Source organism: Protopterus annectens, chromosome 9.part0, assembly GCF_019279795.1.
Source record: "Protopterus annectens isolate FY-2018-M chromosome 9.part0, PAN1.0, whole genome shotgun sequence".
Taxonomy (NCBI): domain Eukaryota; kingdom Metazoa; phylum Chordata; order Ceratodontiformes; family Protopteridae; genus Protopterus; species Protopterus annectens.
Genome location: NC_056743.1, coordinates 131,347,860 through 131,367,479, shown reverse-complemented (window position 1 = coordinate 131,367,479; position 19,620 = coordinate 131,347,860). Strand labels below are relative to the sequence as shown.

General features: G+C 36.6%; 1 protein-coding gene across 4 annotated transcripts in view; it reads left to right on the top strand.

Moving 5' to 3' along the window:
* Positions 1 to 19,620, top strand: part of PAMR1 (peptidase domain containing associated with muscle regeneration 1) — a 1,499,432-nt gene that overhangs the window by 1,268,903 nt on the left and 210,909 nt on the right. For all 4 annotated transcript variants that reach the window (XM_044082656.1, XM_044082657.1, XM_044082655.1 and 1 more), the window contains one exon: positions 9,312 to 9,530. In XM_044082656.1, the coding sequence (XP_043938591.1) occupies positions 9,312 to 9,530 (219 nt within the window). The remainder of the gene's footprint in view (positions 1 to 9,311; positions 9,531 to 19,620) is intronic.

The window sequence follows — 19,620 nt, the reverse complement described above, 5'->3', positions numbered from 1 at the left end:
TTACTTGCTGCACATCTTTCCCAGCTCTGTCCCTCTGTCTAGCCAATCGGTACAGGTCCTTTTCTCCCTCTTTAGTGTCCAATCTCTCTTACAACTCTCCATACGCCTTATCCTTAGCTTTCGCCACCTCTCTCTTTGCCATATGCCTCATCTCCGTATACTCATGTCTACTTTCTTCATCTCTTTGACAATCCCATTTATTCTTCACCAGCCTCTTCCTCTGTATACTCTCCTGTACTTCCTCATTCCACCACCAGGTCTCCTTGTCCTCCTTCCTCTGTCCAGATGTCACACCAAGCACCTTTCTAGCAGTCTCCCTTACTAGTTCTGCTGTAGTTACCCAGCTATTCGGTAACTCTCCACTGCCTCCAAGTGCCCGTCTTAACTCTTCCCTAAACTCCACTTCACAATCACCCTTTTTTAACTTCTACCATTTAATCCTCGGCACTGCTTTCACACTCCTCCTCCTCTTCTTGATCACCAACGTCATCCTACAGACCACCATTCTATGCTGCTTAACTACACTTTCCCCTGCCACCACTTTACAGTCTCCAATCTCCTTCAGACTGGCTCTCCTACATAGGATATAATCCACCTGTGTGCATCTTCCTCCACTCTTGTACGTCACCCTATGCTCCTCCCTCTTCTTAAAATATGTATTCACCACAGCCATGTCCATCCTTTTCGCAAAATCCACAATCATCTGACCTTCTGCATTCCTCTCCTTAACACCATACCTACCCATCACTTCCTCATCCCCTCTGTTCACTTCACCAACATGCCCATTAAAGTCCGCTCCAATCACTAGTCTCTCACCCATGGGTACACTCACCACAACTTCATCCAACTCACTCCAAAATTTCTCTTTCTCATCCATCGCACACCCAACTTGTGGAGCATATGCACTAACAACATTCATCATTACACCATCAATTTTGAGCTTCATAAACATCACTCTGTCAGACACTCTCTTCACGTCTAAAACACTCTTGGCATATTGTTCCTTTAGTATAACCCCTACCCCATTTCTCCTGCCATCCACACCATGATAGAACAATTTGAACCCATTTCCTAAACACCTGGCCTTACTTCCCTTCCATCTGGTCTCCTGCACGCACAATATATCAACCTTCCTTCTCCCCAACATATCAGCTAGCTCTCTTCCTATACCAGTCATACTGCCAACATTCAAAGTTCCTACCCTCACTGCTACACTCCTAACCTTCCTCCTCTCTTCCTGCCTTCAGGCATGTCTTTGCCCTCCTCTTCTCCTTCGGCCAACAGTAGCCCAATTTCCGCCAGCACCCTGTTGGCTAACAGTACTGGTGCGGTCGTTGTTAACCCGTGCCTTGACCGATCTGGTATGGAAATATGAAATTTTCGCACCATAAGTTATGTGGCAGAAAGTTTTACGCTGGATGCCCTTCCTAACGCAACCCTCCCCATTTATCCGGGCTTGGCACTGGCACAAAGAAATGCACTGGCTTGTGCATCCCCAGTGGCTACATAATTTGCTCCTATCTGCCCCCTGGAAATAATATTAATACTCTTGAAAATATCTTCAGTTGCCTCTCCACTCACCTACCTCAGGAAACCATAGTACTAGGCTACTTTACTATAGACTGGGCTACCTGCTGCTCACCTAATCCTACCTCCCACATAAATCTATATGGCTTTTCCCAAATTATAACCACCCCTACTAGAATCCATAAACCAGCCAATAAAGAAAGCACCCTAGACTGGATCCTTATAAATAGTCACCCCCGATACATATAAACCAGGTGCCCTTCCAGACTACATTAGTGACCGCTCTCTAACCTATATAATTAAACAAAAATCCATAGCCGCAATCCTAATCTTTTCAAAACCTCACATTCTAAAAAACACTTTAATCCAGAAAACTTCCTAAATGAACTTAAGGCATGTGACTGGTCAACACTTCATCATCTTCAACTAGATGAAGCAGTATCTTACTTCAATACAACATTCCTACAAATCCTTGATTGCCATGCCCCCTCTCGCTCTACCAGAAGCAGTATCTTACTTCAATACAAAATTCCTACTCATCCTTGATTGCCATGCCCCCTCTCGCTCTACCAGAAGCAGTATCTTACTTCAATACAAAATTCCTACTCATCCTTGATTGCCATGCCCCCTCTCGCTCTACCAGAAGCAGTATCTTACTTCAATACAACATTCCTACAAATCCTTGATTGCCATGCCCCCTCTCGCTCTACCAGAAGCAGTATCTTACTTCAATACAAAATTCCTACTCATCCTTGATTGCCATGCCCCCTCTCGCTCTACCAGAAGCAGTATCTTACTTCAATACAACATTCCTACAAATCCTTGATTGCCATGCCCCCTCTCGCTCTACCAGAAGCAGTATCTTACTTCAATACAACATTCCTACAAATCCTTGATTGCCATGCCCCCTCTCGCTCTACCAGAAGCAGTATCTTACTTCAATACAACATTCCTACAAATCCTTGATTGCCATGCCCCCTCTCGCTCTACCAGAAGCAGTATCTTACTTCAATACAAAATTCCTACAAATCCTTGATTGCCATGCCCCCTCTCGCTCTACCAGAAGCAGTATCTTACTTCAATACAAAATTCCTACTCATCCTTGATTGCCATGCCCCCTCTCGCTCTACCAGAAGCAGTGTCTTACTTCAATACAAAATTCCTACAAATCCTTGATTGCCATGCCCCCTCTCGCTCTACCAGAATACGAACCAAAATTGCTCCATGGCTCACCAAAGAACCGAGACAAAAGATTCTCCTACGTAATAAAATATAGGCCAGATGGAGACCTTCTGAAAACCTAGCAGACCATCTTTACTTTAAGCAGTTACAAAATACCACTAAAAAATAAGTTCTGCTTGACAAAAAAAATTCTACCTTCACCTACAACAAACCCACCAGCATAAACCACAAAAGTTCTGGTCAGGCATTAACAAACTGCTTAGGCCAGGGCACTCCAAAACTCCCACCCCATCAGGTATAACCCAGAATAACTCTAAGCAAATTGCTGGCTCCTTCAACAACTACTTCACTGAAGCTATTCAAAGTCTGGCAAATACACTACCCCTTGTTAGCACTAACCTATCAGTCAGTATTAATAGTCCAGCTCCTTCTTTTCATCTTTAGCCAGTACCAACATCCCTCATCTGCTCCCTCCTTCAAAAACTCAAACATGTACCCCTTCAGCTGGCCATCTACCAGCTGAATATCTTCAAATTGCATCTAAAGCCATTGCTTATCCTATATCCATCCTTATAAATAGAACAATTACAGAAGGAACAATCCCCTCCATCTAGAAAGTCTCACACATCATCCCTCTGCATAAGGGTGGTTCCTCTACAGAGATTTCTAACTTTTGGCTAATTGCCTTACTCTCTCCAATAGCAAAAATTATGAGAAATGTATCCACCGACAGCTACTCATCCACCTTCTCTCTCTAATAATTTACTTGCTAACTGTCAGCATGGCTTTAGGCCTCACCATAGTACAATCACTGCCTTGCTATCTTTTTCTGACTGTATTAACAAACATCGTAATAATAACTCTCTTCCCTCTGCACTATTTATTGACCTATCGAAAGCCTTTGACATGGTTAACCATTACCTACTTACTGATATACTAAAATCCCTATCTCTTGACCCACAGGCAATACTTCGGTTTAAATCCTATTTAGATAACAGACATCGAGCTGTTCTCTGGGATAATAATTTATCTACACCCCTCCCTGTCAACATTGGAGTACCCCAAGGCTCCATATTAGGCCCTCTTCTCTTTTCAATCTGTATTAATGATCTTAACTCTAAAATTCCACAAGGTACCTCCATACAATATGCTGATGATTCAACTTTAATATGCTCTGCTAATTCTGTTTCCATACCCTAACCCAAACAGTATTTCATATTGTTGAAAATTGGTTTGTGCAACATTGCCTCCTCCTGACCCCCAAAAAAACTAAATTATTGCTTTTTGCTCCTACCAAAAGGGCTCCACAATGTCACTTCACAGTAACTTCTAACAATGGAACTACCATATCCCTAGACACTGCAACACGACTCTTAGGAATTACAATAGACCACAGCCTTAGCTATGATGATCACATTTATGCTACTATAAAATCAGTCAACAAAAAACTAGGCCCCCTTTATAGAATCAAACCCTTCCTCACACCATTAGCTAGAACTACCATTGCCCAAACCCACCTTATCTCTACCCGGTTTTATGCCTCTGCCATTTATACTAACCTATCTAAAAACAACCTTAGCAAACTTGCAACCAGCTATAACATTGCCAGATGTGCCACTGGCTCCCCTTTTAGAACCCATCACTGCCACAATCCTAAACAGTTACGATGGCTAGAACTGCAGAACCAACTACTTTCAAAACAACTGACTATTACCCAAAAGATTCTCTACCACCCTAAGAATACTCCAATCCTCACTAGTGTAATTACCCCACATAAAAATCTGGAAACACTACGCTCTGCTAATAAGCTTCTAGTCTCCACTGCTAAATCTAACAACAAGGCAGGGGATCTCTATTCTCCAACACAGCGGGAAAAGCCTGGGACCAGCTTCCCAAGGAACTCTCATCACTTTCTTCCAGATTACGCTTCAAAAATATCTTAAAGAATATCTCAAAACACACCGGCTATGTCCCTGCTCTAACCATGACTAAAATCTATTTCCCTATCTCCCACTCCCTTTACTTATCTGCTCTGTTGTTTTATCATGCCTATCTACTGTAACTAGAATGCTAACCACTTCCTAGTATTAAAAGAGACTTCCTCTCAGCACTGTTTCAAGACTTACTTCTCTAAATGAACTCACCCTCTACTGTACTGTAAGTAAGCATATGTTTGTATGCCTGTAACCAGGCCTCTGATTTAAAATAACAATTATTTGTCATTTTTTCTTTTGTATTATATGTTATCTAATGTTTTTTTTTCTAGGTGACTCTGTACACAATTTTTTTGTTTAATCTCAAACAATGTAATGTAACTTCCTTCTATTACATATATTATATGCTATGATACTATTGCCTATATTGGAGCTTTTCTCCTCGGGCCTCTACTGAAAATGGACATATATCTAGTTAGACCAGCCTGGTCAACAAATGTAAAATAAATAAAATAAATAAAAATGTATACAAGGAAACTGCATCTATTGTCATCAGAAAAAAAAAACCTTTATCTAGTTCAAAAAAATTGTTTTTCATGGTACTCATCCTAATTTGGTCTAAAAAAGACCAAGAATCTTTAATGTAAGATGGTGACTCTTGTACAAGTGGGTTTAATAAACTGTCCAGGTATAATGAAATACCTTCTATAACACTATCTGCTGGTAAAACAATGGGTTGGAAGGGTGGATGCAATGAATGCTCGTGAATTTTAGGTATACCAAACAAAACACCCTACCTTAGAGTTTCTACTAACAAAAAGTAGTACAAGTCTAAGGAAAATTCACCATTCATAAGCCATTCATATAAACAGTATTTAACATATTTATTACTTCTTTCAATTTGCAACTTGTTAACTTCCTGATATTTATTGTTGTTGTTTAAAATACTTTCCATATCAACATTATATTCACTGGTACATAAAGACCATCCCTCCCCCTTTGTCAGCTTGCATAAAGCATAAATTTCTTTCCTCTTTAAAATCTAACAGTATTTTTCTGTCACTATTAGTTAAATTAAAAAAGGAAAAATCTGCTTTATTATATACAATAGACCTAATGTCTCTCTCTCAAGTACTATGTAGTGAAGGATTATAAGCTGAAGGTTTTTGATGTTATTACAAATATCTACTTGAACATCTTTTAAAATATACATTAAATTAAGTTTTCTTATGTACAATTTTATCTCAGTCAGAGTTTGAGATAAATTAGCTCACTTACTAGGAATAAAATTAAAACCAATTACAACACTCGCAACTGAGAATCAGTCAAAGTCAAATCAGTTAAATTGTGGATTTTGTTCACAGTACTCACTGTAAAAGCAGGAACACTGACGTTGTTCACTTCTGAAAATGACTCCTTCCTCATGTTTGTTTTGGCATCTTGTTGTTCACAGTTCCTTTAAAGTTTTTTGAACTTGAATTGCCATTCGCAAACGTTTTGTTTGCAATACTGGTAGTTCCACTAACTGCTCCGTTGTTGTTCCCCATACTGGGACTTCACTGATGGTGACGTAGAGATTCTGATGCAGTCATCACGCTAGTAACTTGCTTGTTACTTTGATTTAAAGGGCCAGTCTTGGTTTTCACCACAGAGCTGTATGACAGCTTCATGAAATTAGTATTGGAACATAACTGTTTCTTGTCAGGGTCTAATAAATAAGCAATACCCTGACTGTATTCCTTAAGGTCATGTTCACTCTTTCTCATTTTCCATTGTATAATTAACTGCTCATACTTTTCAATGGAATTCAGTACTTGAATATAGTTGTTTAACTGATGATTATGGTCATCAGTAATATGTTTCAAATTATTATCAAGTGTCTCTAGTTGACTTTTCAGTGTCTCAATACTCTTATTACGTTGTATTAAGAGTCTCAAAAACTCTAGCCCTGCTTTGTTGAAAAATGTAACAAGTTCTTGAAAAAAGGTTCATCCTTATGAACTCCATTCGGAGCCTTAAAGAATATTAACCCTTTAGGTATTATGTTGTTATTAATACAATGTTCAAAATATTTCTTTTCCACAACTAATGACCTGTATTTCTTGAGACCTTTCTCCAACTCAAATAAATTATATTTAGTTTCATTTGTAATAGAATCAGAGAAATCAGTCATATTTAAGCAAAACGGGTCACAAGATTAATTTAAAGTTGTGGAAACATCTTTGTACAGTACCTCTTTAGTTGAATTAATCTGCTCTGCAGTTTTCTTGTTAGAAAAAGCAGGTTTGCTGTAATTTTGACTATTCGCAATGCTGTTTTCACCAACAGTTTTACTTTGACTCAATTTTATTGTAAGACAGGACACAGACTTTTGTAATTCACTTAGAACCTTTACCACTTCCTCCATGAGTGGAACCTGGCTATCCGGCACAGAATACAAGGTGAGATCATGTAGGTTGTCTTCTGAGAAAATTGCCATAAAATGAAACTCCAACCAAATACAGACTGACAGTGAACCAAAACACCAAACTAAAAATCACTGTAGAACCCAGAACACCTCCAAATTAGCGCAACAGAACTTTATTGATGCGTTCATCAAAAAGACCATCAGAAATGTAACAATGTTTGTTAAAGCCACTTTATAAATACTAAAGACTCACCTTCAATCAATTATACAATTAGATAAAACACAATTAACTTAAAAAGTCAGGCTACTATTTGATAAAATATCAGATTGCCAGTTTCCTGTCTACTAAAAAAACATTTAATATTTATGACTTCATTCAAACCTGGGGGAGGGGACTGTTTGCTCCCAGTTGAAGTTGCGATAAAGTCTTTCTTTCAACTTTATTTTTTAAATTTCCGCCTCTTAAATCTAAATCAGTCTGCTCTGATGTAGAAAATGTGAACTTTCTATACAAGACACAATTAATGGAATGTCTATATCATGCATTATTGTCATTTCTTATTATCTTTATTATTTAATTGCAGTACTTCTAATGTAGTATATATAGCTTTATGTTCAGGATGTTATGCTTATTACATAGGAATGACCACGAGGAATTTAGATAAATGCATTAAAGAACAATATTATGCAATAAAAATAAAAAATGACAATGATGTGTTATATAGGCATTCCATTAATTGTGTCATGTATAAAAAGTCCACATTTTCTATATTAGAGCATATTGATTTAGATTTTAGAGGTGGAAATTTAAAAAATAAAGTTGAAAAAAGAGAGACTTTATAGTTTGAATTAAGTTATAAATATTAAATGTTTTTTAGTAGACAAACTGGCAATCTGATATTTTATCAAATAGCCTGTCTTTTTAAGTTAATTGTGTTTTAACTAATTGTATAATTGATGAAAGGTGTGTCTTTAGTATTTATAAAGGGTGTTTAACCAACTTTGTTTAATTTCTGATGAAGTCTTATTGATGAAAGTGTCAATAAAGTTCTTTTACGCTAATTTGGAAGTGTTCTTCTGGGTTCTACAGTAATTTTTAGTATCATGAGAAATCATAATTAAGACCTCATTAGTAGCTGGTACATGTACGTTTCCTGACTAGCTTTTTGTGAGAATGCTTCCAAACTCCATACTGTATTAGCTCAGATTAAAACACATTACCCTGTTTTATAGCCAACATTTTCAACACCCAGGCACACACACACACACACACACACACACACACACACACACACACACACACACACACACACACACACACTTGTACATAGCTATATATTCAGAATGTTATAGAGTTCCATATGCACATTATGAAACCATTCATGATTTTATAACTGAGAAAGTCATACATGAGATTTTTAGTGCAGTGTTCATTGCAATATAACTATTGTACCTTTCCAGCAAATATATATGTGTGTGTGTGTGTGTGTGTGTGTGTATATATATATATATATATATATATATCTATATATATCTATATATATATATATATATATATATATATATATGTATATATATATATATAAAACATATATATAAACATATATAAATATATATATATATATATATATATATATATATATATATATGTATGTGTGTGTGTGTTTGTGTGTATAAACTATATGGGTCTACTTCTAAATTTCGAAGTTTCAAAACTTCAAATTTCTTATGGTCGAGACCATAAAATTTAAGTTTTGAAACTTTAAGATGTAAATAAAAAATCTTTTACGTTTTAGCAGGGGCAAGCCCCCCTGTTAATTAAATATACCAACTCTGAGACTGCACTACAGTGAAGAAAATGGTAAATATTCCTTTCCTCTCTGTCTGCCTAGCTCCATTTAAACTGAAGTTTCAAAACTTTGATCTTATGATCTCGACCATAAGAAATTCAAAGTTTTGAAACTTTGAAATTTAGAAGTAGGCCCATATAGTTTATGGGTTGGGAGAGTGGCCTAATGGTTAAGGTGTTTGCCTTACAAAGACAAGGTGCAGGGTTTGAGTCTTACAAGGGTTAATTGGCTAGGCTTAAAATAGCTCGGCCACAGTATATTATATTTGTGTGTGGTGGCAATTGAAAGTACTGAATTGTCTTTCTTCTTTTCTTTACAAATGAAAGAAAATCATTACGTATGCAGTTATATAAATCTGTGTGACACAATAAGATCCTGCAACATTTATTTCCTTAAGTTCTCCTGTCTCAGTTCCAGGTGAAAAGCTACAGGCCTGTCTGGTGACTGATGTACCAGTCCATGGATATATGGAGACTGTAGAAGGAACTGGACATATTACTGACAACTATGCAACAGCTGGAACAGTGCTTCGGTTTGCATGCAATAATTCTTATCAACTAAGTGGAAGTCAGCATAGAATGTGCTTGAAGGATGGACACTGGACAGGAAAGCGATCTGTATGTGTAAAAGGCAAGTTCAGCAAATTATTTCTTAGTTTTAAAGAAGTTCCATTGTTGCTACCAGACACAACATATTTTGGGGAACTGTTGCTAAAAGTGCAAAACTCAAATTTCAAGGTCTGCATTTCCCATATAACAGTGTACGCATTCACATATATCTATATACAATCAGAAATGTATTTTGATATTTGTGTATATAATAATCATCAGTGGTTATATTTGGAGTGAACTAAATATTTTCTACTATAGGTTTAGGGAACACAAATCTGGATTTGAAACAAAGAAAAAAGTCCTGAACAGAGTTCCCCAAACCTAAAAAGTATTCCAGATTCTAATGGATTTATTTATTACTTAAATTAGTCACTTATTATTAAGATCATACTAAACACACACACACACACACAACTGCAGAGAAATCTTCTGCTCAGGCATTGTTAGAATAAAAGAAATATGGAAGAAAAGTCAAACAGAGAGGTGTTGCTGTGGTTCAAAAGTACAAGAGGATAAGAGGCTCAAAAATATATTAAGTGTAATGTTGAAATGAAAACAGCTTCTGCAAAACTCTTATGACACTGCAGCTCCTAATGGAGGGATTGCAAGCCTAGGATGATCATTTTCCACATTGCTCTGAGTTAAGGGGAACATCTTTTGGTTGCAGAGTTTAAAGTATGTTTGGGGGATGTTTGGCCAATCTGTAAAATACAGCATCATGAAACCAAAATATAACACAATCACTTATTTCAGTCTCTTGACTTTCAGTACAGGCTTTGTTTAATTACTCACTTAAGTCAGGAGGTATGTCGGTTGCTAATTCCATGCTATCGACTAAAAGCTAAAGTTCACGTTTCCTCTCCTTCTAATGTACTTTTATAATATAAAATTACTTTCTAAAATCTCTAATACTACAATAGAAAAAAAAATAAAATAAAAGTTGCTGTCTGGTTCCACACTCTTTATTCAAACACTGCCACTTAGAATCTTCACCCGTGCCTTCAGAAAGTAAAAAAAAAAAAAAAAACACCATATCTTATAACAATTAATAAAAAAATCAAACTCATTTAAAAGGCACCAGGCTAGATTCATGAATGGCTAATTTCTGTGCTGCTATAATTTATACACTTCATGTAGAGCCCCCAAGCAAAGGTAAACAGAAGACTATGCCAATGAAAGCATAAACAGCTGAATTACATGCTAGTTAACCAATCCAAGATCTTGGAGCCATTTAGGAAACTATAAAATAACCATGTAGAGATGATGTAGCCCTTTACCATAAACAACAGGATGTATTGGAATACAGTGAACATCACATTCAGAAAAAAATGCAACATTATGGGCTACTGCTGCTCTCTTGCATGTGCATCTGCAATGCTCTCAAATCTAAGTTGCTGCTGACAGACTTCACCCAAGAAGAAGAAAGGTGTTCAGACCCTGTTTAACATATCATGGACTTCATGATACTGAAATAACAGAGCAATACAGGGTTGATAGGAAACACTATATGTATTCTGCTACCTTTGTCACCCCTACCTCAGACCTTGGGGAATTTGAGGAAAACCTATACCAATGGAAATTAAGGCATGTGTAGCATTAAGGATATTAGCTGTTGTTACATTGCAGAGGACCACAGGGATATACAATGGGTGTCACAGGCATCAGCCTCCAGAATATTGCACCAGTGTCTTAATCATATGCTACAACATGCAAGGGACTAAATCTATTTTCCATGCCCTGCAGAAGAGAGAGAGCAAGGGCAATGCAGGAATTGTATGCTGTAGCACACCTTCCTGACATTTTGGGGGCTCATAGACTTCACTCACATAGAAATAAATGCCCCACCTGGGGAAACAGAAAAGGAGTACATCAACAGGAAGAGGTTCCACTCAGTCAACTGCCAGGTTCTGTAATGCCTGAGAGATCACCACAGTGTCTCTGTAGACAACTCAGGCAGTTACTATGGCACACACATACGGCACACCTCGCAGCTTTACACAAGGTTTGCTAGGGGTGATGTTCCATGAGGCCATCTGCTGGGTGATGCAGGTTATGCACTAAAACCATGGCTCATGACATCAGAAATGCACATGAGGACATGTGCAGACTTACACACACACACACACACACACACACACACACACACACACACACACACACCGATGAAGGATACAGCAATGCCCACACTTAAACTAGAAACATCATAGAGCATGTGTTTAGCATGCTGAAGTCATGGTTCCACTGTCTAGACACATTGGGGATGTCCTGGAGTATGACGTGCACAATATCATCTTGAGGAAACCGTTGCAACAGAGACAGCAAGGGCCAAGACCACACATTTTTGGACTACAGGCAAGGGCAGCACTTCAGCACATACATATGAGTATTCTGAGGGAGTACCTCCAGCTGCAGAGGTAGCAGGCAGATGTAAGTTTGCACAGTATGCCCTTGCCCTGGCTAAGATGCAAAGACCTAAGACTCAAAGGTTAGCACACACACACACAGCAACTAAGAGGAAAATGATACCACACAAACCCACCAGCAAAGGAATACACATAACAATCTAAGCACATGCAAATATTAAAAATGATACCATCTTATGTCCGCAAACCTTATTTACACATTTAATGTTTGTGTACAGATAGCATCAGACAGAAATAGCTCCAAAGCACATGACTCATAACTGTGGTAATGTCAAAGTAAGTGTGGAACCATTATTATATGAACAAATGAGTATGAATATAAACTACCTGCATACTGTCAGTCTCTTATCTATCCACTCTGTGCATCAGAGATATATGCAACCCTAAGTCAAACCCAAATAAACAAAGGCAGGACGCAGTCATCATCATTTGTACATGGTGGGGGCAGTAGCCTGAGGCTGACACCAAAGTAGTGTGTGTGTGTGTGTGTGTGAGTAAGAAACACAGAACATTCAGTAAAGTATGTGACATTTCAGGACCACTAACAGGAGATATCTGTAACTATCAGAAATGGTCTGTCTGTGTCCAATCAGTCTCCTGTACTTCCACTTCTATACTACACCACTACCTTTACATAGTGTAGATTCAACCCTTCGAGCAATGTGAAGATGCAAATGAGCTGTGAAATCATTAGCATTCCTGAATACCATAAAAAAGAAAATCACATGGTCTAGTGGGTGTAAACATGGTGAAAGTACCTACATAATGGCATGCACATGCATTAGGACTGACAATTGTTAGCTTCTAATGGCTTGCAAGTGTTGGTTGTTCTGACTACAACAACAAGCAATACCAAAGAAAATCTTCTCACAGATATGTGTGCACCATGGGGAATAGACTTAAAATAAAAAGTGTGAACACCCTGAGAGTTATGAAAACAACATCAACAGCATTGATATCCTTGTACTAAATGCACACAGTGCATCCTCTACTTAAAATCTGTCTGAAATGATTATCAAGGCTATCTTACACATTGAAACAAAGATGTAAATAAATGACCATAGCATTGCATTTCTGTAGTTAACAGCAAAGACTGTAGACAGGACTGTCAGCAGTTAAATAAATGCATACAAATCAATGAACCAAGCTGTAAAAACACTCATGTGAGCCAAAAATGGTTACCGCTTTCATCTAATCCAATATTAAACTTCTTCAGACAACACATACAGTTCATCAGTTCCATTAAATAAGACCTAAAAACATTTCATTGGCTAAGACAATTATTTAAAGTGATACTTCTTTAAAAACACTTCAATAGAAAAATTGTCACTATTTATAAGAACATAAGACACCATCTCTACCATAATAAAGTTGAACTATAAATAAATATACAACACATAAGTACATATTTCCTAAAATTCCTTGTAGTTTAATATCTACTAAATATTTATTCATATAATTATACTAAAAAACTTTGCTATTCGATCTTAATAATTTCTTTCTTTCTAAAGCCTTTAATTTTATCACTGCAGAAATTGAGGTACGTTCATTTATACCTGGCCATGAGTCTGCTTGCAGCTACAGCTGCCATTTTAATTCCATTAATTCTAATTGCAGTCCCCATGTATTTTTGTCATTTATAAGTACAAGGTAAATAAAAATAAAGTAAAACTTATGGCTTGGAAATTCCATATGTTTAGATAAGGTATTATTTATGTTGAATTTTCTTATGGCATATTCATGCTCATAAATTCTTTGGCTAATCTTCCTCTCTGTTTTTCCTATATAAAATGCAGTGCATGAACTGCATTGTGCCAGGTAGACCACTGCTTTAGAGTTACAATTTTACTTTCCTTTTAACTCATAATTTCTTATAGTGAAATTATCTGTTTCTCTTATTTTGTTACACCTTGTACATGCACCACATTTAAACATTCCACATTTATTACTATAGGCAATAGCTTGTCCTTTCTTTAACAAATCTTTAAAGCTCAAGCCTTTTTATATACAATGAGTGGTTTGTCGCCTACATGTTGTGTAACATAAGGGTCATCTAATAACAGGGTCCAGTTTTTCTGGAATATGGAAATTAAGAACTTATGCTCCACACTAAAAGTAACAACTAAAGCTTTTGTATAGTCTGTCTGTTTTTTGACAGTGTCATGTGTCACATTACTCTCATTTCTATCTTGCATAGGAGAAAGGGAAAGTTCTTCCTCGGTTGCTAAACTAATAAGTTGATCATTACTACTTAAAATGGGTTTAAAAAAAGCTCTCATTCATTTACTTTGTACTTCTTGAACTAAATCATCTAGTAGGTCTACTGGGTAGGCTCGGTGAATGAACATAAGTCGTAATGTATTGCATTCATGAATGAAGTCTTCCATTTTAGAAACCATTCGAGTCGCCCTAACTAACTGAGCTTTAACCACAGATTTTTTCTGATGATACGGGTGGGAGCTGCTAAAATGCAGGAACGACTTGGAATGTGTTTGCTTCCTGTAAATATTAGCAGCATATTTATTACATGTATAATCTTTAAATAAATGTACATCCAAATAATCCATATGTTCAGTATCAAATTTCCATGGGATTTTAAAAATGTAGTTGTAGTATTAATATATGATAGGGATTCTGTCAGTAGACTCATAGGTCAATTCCATATTATGCTAATGTCATCTTGGAAGCTATGACAGGTTTTAAGGTTATTCCTATACTTAGTATTAAATACAAATCTTTGAGCTGAACAGCTATTGTGGTATTTACTTGTGACCAAGACATGTTGGCACAGAAATAACAATTGGTTTATACTATGCTTCTTAACCTCCCTTTTTGGTAGCAGTGAAAGAGGCTGTAAGGAGGTATACAATGTATTTTTCCATCCATGTGTTTAATCTCGGGCTGAACAGCCAGTAACCACATTTTCTGTTTGGAACAGTTTAAACAAGTACCCTCGATCTGTTTGAACATGCAGCAACAGCGAGGTGCTTTTGGTACTTGGTTGCGCCGCAAAGTGTGGTTGCACTAGCCTCCTGCTTCATTGAAGGCTTGAATGGCTTATTAGTTTCTCTGCTGGTTGTATTACACTTTGAAGTATGTTTTGAATTACAAATCAAACCGAGTAATTGACTGTGCTGTTGGTTCTGTTTTCTTGAAAATTTTAACTGTTTGGCGGTTATCAACTGGACTACTTTGTTGTAGAGACATTTGAATTCACCTTAGAGGGACACTGAGCTGGTAAGCTTTTTGGTCGCTAGCTCATTACCACAACATTTGGACTGTTTTTGAATGGTCAAACAATTGCAATGAATGGAGGTAAATTATCACAGGACATTATTATTATTTTAAAGAGAATTACTATGAGGTTGGTTATATGACCACTGGAAACCTAACAATGCTAACTGTGTTTTTGTATAAAAAAACTTTGAAGAGCATGTAGTATTGTATAGTCTAGCACTCTATACGAGAGCGACATTTTTAAGAAGAGTTTTAGTTTAGTTCATTGAGTACAGAGTTCGTACATTGAATATCTGGCCAGCAGTATACAATGCGATTACAATGTGTAGAATTTAGGATGTTCAGGGCCTTTCAACTATTGGTTACTTCGTTCACAGTGATTGATTTAAACAAGATTATTATTAACCTGTACATCTATAGTTTTGTACAACTACAACTATGATTGTTGATTAATTGAGGTGTTATTTCGATACACCACCGTATAATAGGTTACTGACACTTGTTACAAGTGTTTGTTCACTTGTACTGGGAAACAAGCTGGCCGTTGTATGTATCAGTACATTATGTATGAAGAAATTTATCTAACAACATATTTTATATTAATGTATGGCAGTGTTGACATTTTGAGCTTAGTGTTTTTTGTTTACTTGTGGCATACTGGAGGACAATTTTTTTTCATACTGCAAGTTTATTTGATATGTTGTAATTATCTTAGTTTGGGTAATTTTGTGATTACATCACATTTTATTCAAGGTGGTAGAGAAGAATTTTATTTAAATTATCATTTATTTTGGATGTTGTGAATATTGATAAACCTGGAAGGATTGTTAAAGTGAAATTTCAGGCCTTATAGACTGTGAAGAGACATTTATTTTTGGATTGCATTGAATTTTCATTGAGTAATAGTACACATATCTTTACATAGAGCAATTAATCACCCAATACATGGAACTAACTCAGCAAATTATTTCCCTTTTACAAGCCAATGGGCCTGGTAGGGTGGGGGATACAAGTAATGTTACCATTACTAGTACACAAGCAGATCTTCTCACTTTACAGACACCCCTAAGCCCCTTGGGATTTTCTAATACAAGAACAGGAGTCAGAGATTCCAACAGCAATTCTGCAAGATTGGGGAGACAAGATAGTCATGAAGCGTCACAACCAGTAGGGTTACCTGACTTAGAAGCATTATTAGCTCCACGTGTCTTTCCTAACAGTTTGGTTTCCGAGCAGGGCACCGGTTTTGGTAACTTTAACTCTCAATTGCAGTTATTTGAGAAGTTAACTAAGAAGTTTAAAACACTCCAGATGGATAATGCTTTTCTGGAATGATCTATTGAGCTCAATCAGGTGCCAAAGGCACTCAGGATATTTAAATTACCTATGGCGATCCAAGAAAATTCTGATGCATTTAAAGAACTATTGAAGTTGTATAACTACACTGGGATGGATTTAATGTGGATTATTATTAGGGACAATAATGTTAAGTTAAGTAAACTTAAACATGAGTTGTTGACTTTAAAACACAGTATTTTTAATGATTTATTTTTTGAAATCAACAAGGCAAGATTTGATAAAATTTTATCAGATGTTGATAAATTTGTTAAGGTAGGATTAGAGAGAAAGCAAAAGAAGATAATGAGAGATACATTAGAATATAAAGAAAAAAGGGCATATCCCTCCCAAAGGCGTGGCAACTACATACGGGAAGAAAATGTGAACATTGACCATAATGGGGGACACCAGGGATGATTTTGATTTACCCGATACGGACACTGGTGACAACAATGAGGCTTTTTTAGACAGTGTGCAACCCCTATGACGCTCGGACCAGATAAGGAATCGGGCACATTATTAGAGTTATGCAGATACAAAAACTCTGAGACATCAGAATTATCAACCAAGGGGGAGATGGGGAGGCCAACGCCATACGAGATACAATCAGTGGCACAACCACCAAATGAACCACAACAACTAGGTTCTCCTACATAGATCAATGTAGGAAGCACATATGGATCCCAAACCGACTTGGTTAATGACAATAGTGGTGACTGTGACTTTGATGAATTTAGTGATGTTAGTAACAGTAGTGCTATAGTTAATTTCAAACTACAGGGTGACCAGGACTTTAAAATCTATAATTATTCTAATTTTTGATTACAGAACATCATGTTAATCTTTTTAAAAGAGGTTTTTCTTTTGTTCCCACATTTAGGTACGAGATAGGAAGATTATTAATTAATCTTAAATTGTACACTAGGCTTCTCAGTTTAAAAGTATTGTTTGGTAACAAATCTTCTCAAGATATTGATAATAAGTATCTAGGTCTGAAAAGGAACAGTGTGTTCATTCCACCTAGCAACCCAGTAGTTGGGATATTCCAGCGACATTGTGGTACACAATTACATAGATGTCTGGACAAAGAAACACTATCCAAAAGTAATTTGACAAGAGCAGAAACATTTTGCCTGAAAGAATTGTCTAACAGCAACAAATACAAGGTTGTGAATCCTGACAAGGGTGGGGGGGGGGGTGGTTATTATGGCAAACATTGACTATGAAAGCAAAATGCACTTGTTATTGAATGATGCAGAAACTTACGAAAGAATCTCCAAATTTGATGTACAAAGAGCATGCACAAAAATAGATTGGCAGTTGTATGAATATTTATGTGAGGGTATTATTTCCCATGATAAATTTTAATACCTGTCAGTAGAACATCCTATCATTCCTTCAATATTTGGTATTCCTAAAAGCCATAAAAATGAAAATTGTCCACCATTTAGGCCCATTGTTGCGGCCAGGGGTTCAAAAACTGAACCCCTAGTGGCCTTTGTTGATTTCACTTGAAAAACATATTGGAAACCTTGCCACATATTTTAAAGGATTCCTGGCATTGTTTGGATTGTATTAGGAATACCAAAGTTGAAATTGGGGACGAATTTTGGTTTGTGACAGTTGATGTCATCAATTTGTTTTCAGACATCCCCCACGAGACTGGATTAGAAATGTTCAGCAATAGCCTTTCAAAATATACTAATTTACATCATGTAAAGAGAAGCCTTTTGGTAGAATTACTGGAAATGTACAACAACTTTATACTCTTTGACAGCGAATATTATAAATAAACAAATGGGGTTGCGATGGGTGCCAGATGTGCGCCCATTTACGCCAACCTTGTATTAGCAGATTAAGAGCAGAAGTTCATCTTTAAATCAAATTATAGATCAAAGATTATGTTATATTTATTTTTTGGAAGGGCTCTAAGAATGAGGTAGAAGCATTTATTTGCTACTTGCATCAAACAACTGAGTTTTTGAAATTTACAAACCACCTTGATCAACATCAAATAGAGTTCCTAGATATTTTCTTATATGCATAAAATGCAAGTATTCATTCTAAGATCTTTTGTAAAAAACATATAGTAATTCTTTTTTTCACTACAACAGTTGCCACCCAGACCACCAAAAGAAAAATGTGGTCAAGGGACAAATGATACGGTTGTCAAGGCTGATCAGCCAAGACACCTGTTTCAAAGCTGAAATAGCGCATTTAATTGACATGTTCAGGAACATAGGTTATCCGATGGAGCTCCTTAACAATATCAAGGATGAGATAGAGAGCAGAAGATTAAGTGATTTTGTGCCCATTCTTTTGGACAAAAATAGAAAATTTGACAACAAAAATATCTCTGCCAAAGATAACCCCAGTCAAAATGATGCCACTGGTATGGTGCTGCAATTTAATTCAACAACAGAAAAGGTTAGGAACATCATTACTACGGTATGGGATAGTGTTTTCACACAAGACATCAAGGACATAATAGGAATTTCCCCTAAACTTATCAATAGCATAGGGTCTAATTTGAAAGAATTGTTTGAGAAAAATTCTAGTAGTCAAGACAACAGACCCTCACACATAAGTAAATGTGGCACTTGCAGTGTATGCAAATATATCTACGATGGGCCTTATGTACAAATTTGTAATTATAAAAGAACTCTCAGGTGTCTAGGACACTGCAACTGTAACACAAAAATGGTTGTGTATATAGCTACCTGTTTCTCCTGTGCCACGTTTTATGTTGGGATGACCATTAGGAAGTTGAGACTCCGTATTTTAGAACACAACAGGGATATTAAGAATAACAAAACTACTAATGCTCTCTTTAATTACAGTATTGTGTGCACCATTTATAAAAAAAATATTTTTTGTTATTGATAAACTAACTTTGAAGGATTTTGGGGGAGATAATAAAACCCTGTTAGAAGTTAGGGAGTGCCTGTGGTAGCTACACCTGGATGCTTCAAATGCACCAGGCTTCAATGACAGTATTTCAGCAGCCTGTATACTAAAGTATAAATCACAGTCTGTTTAATCACATATCAATATATTTGTATGAATTCCTACATTAATTTGCATTAATTATTTTTGAAAAAACAAACTTTA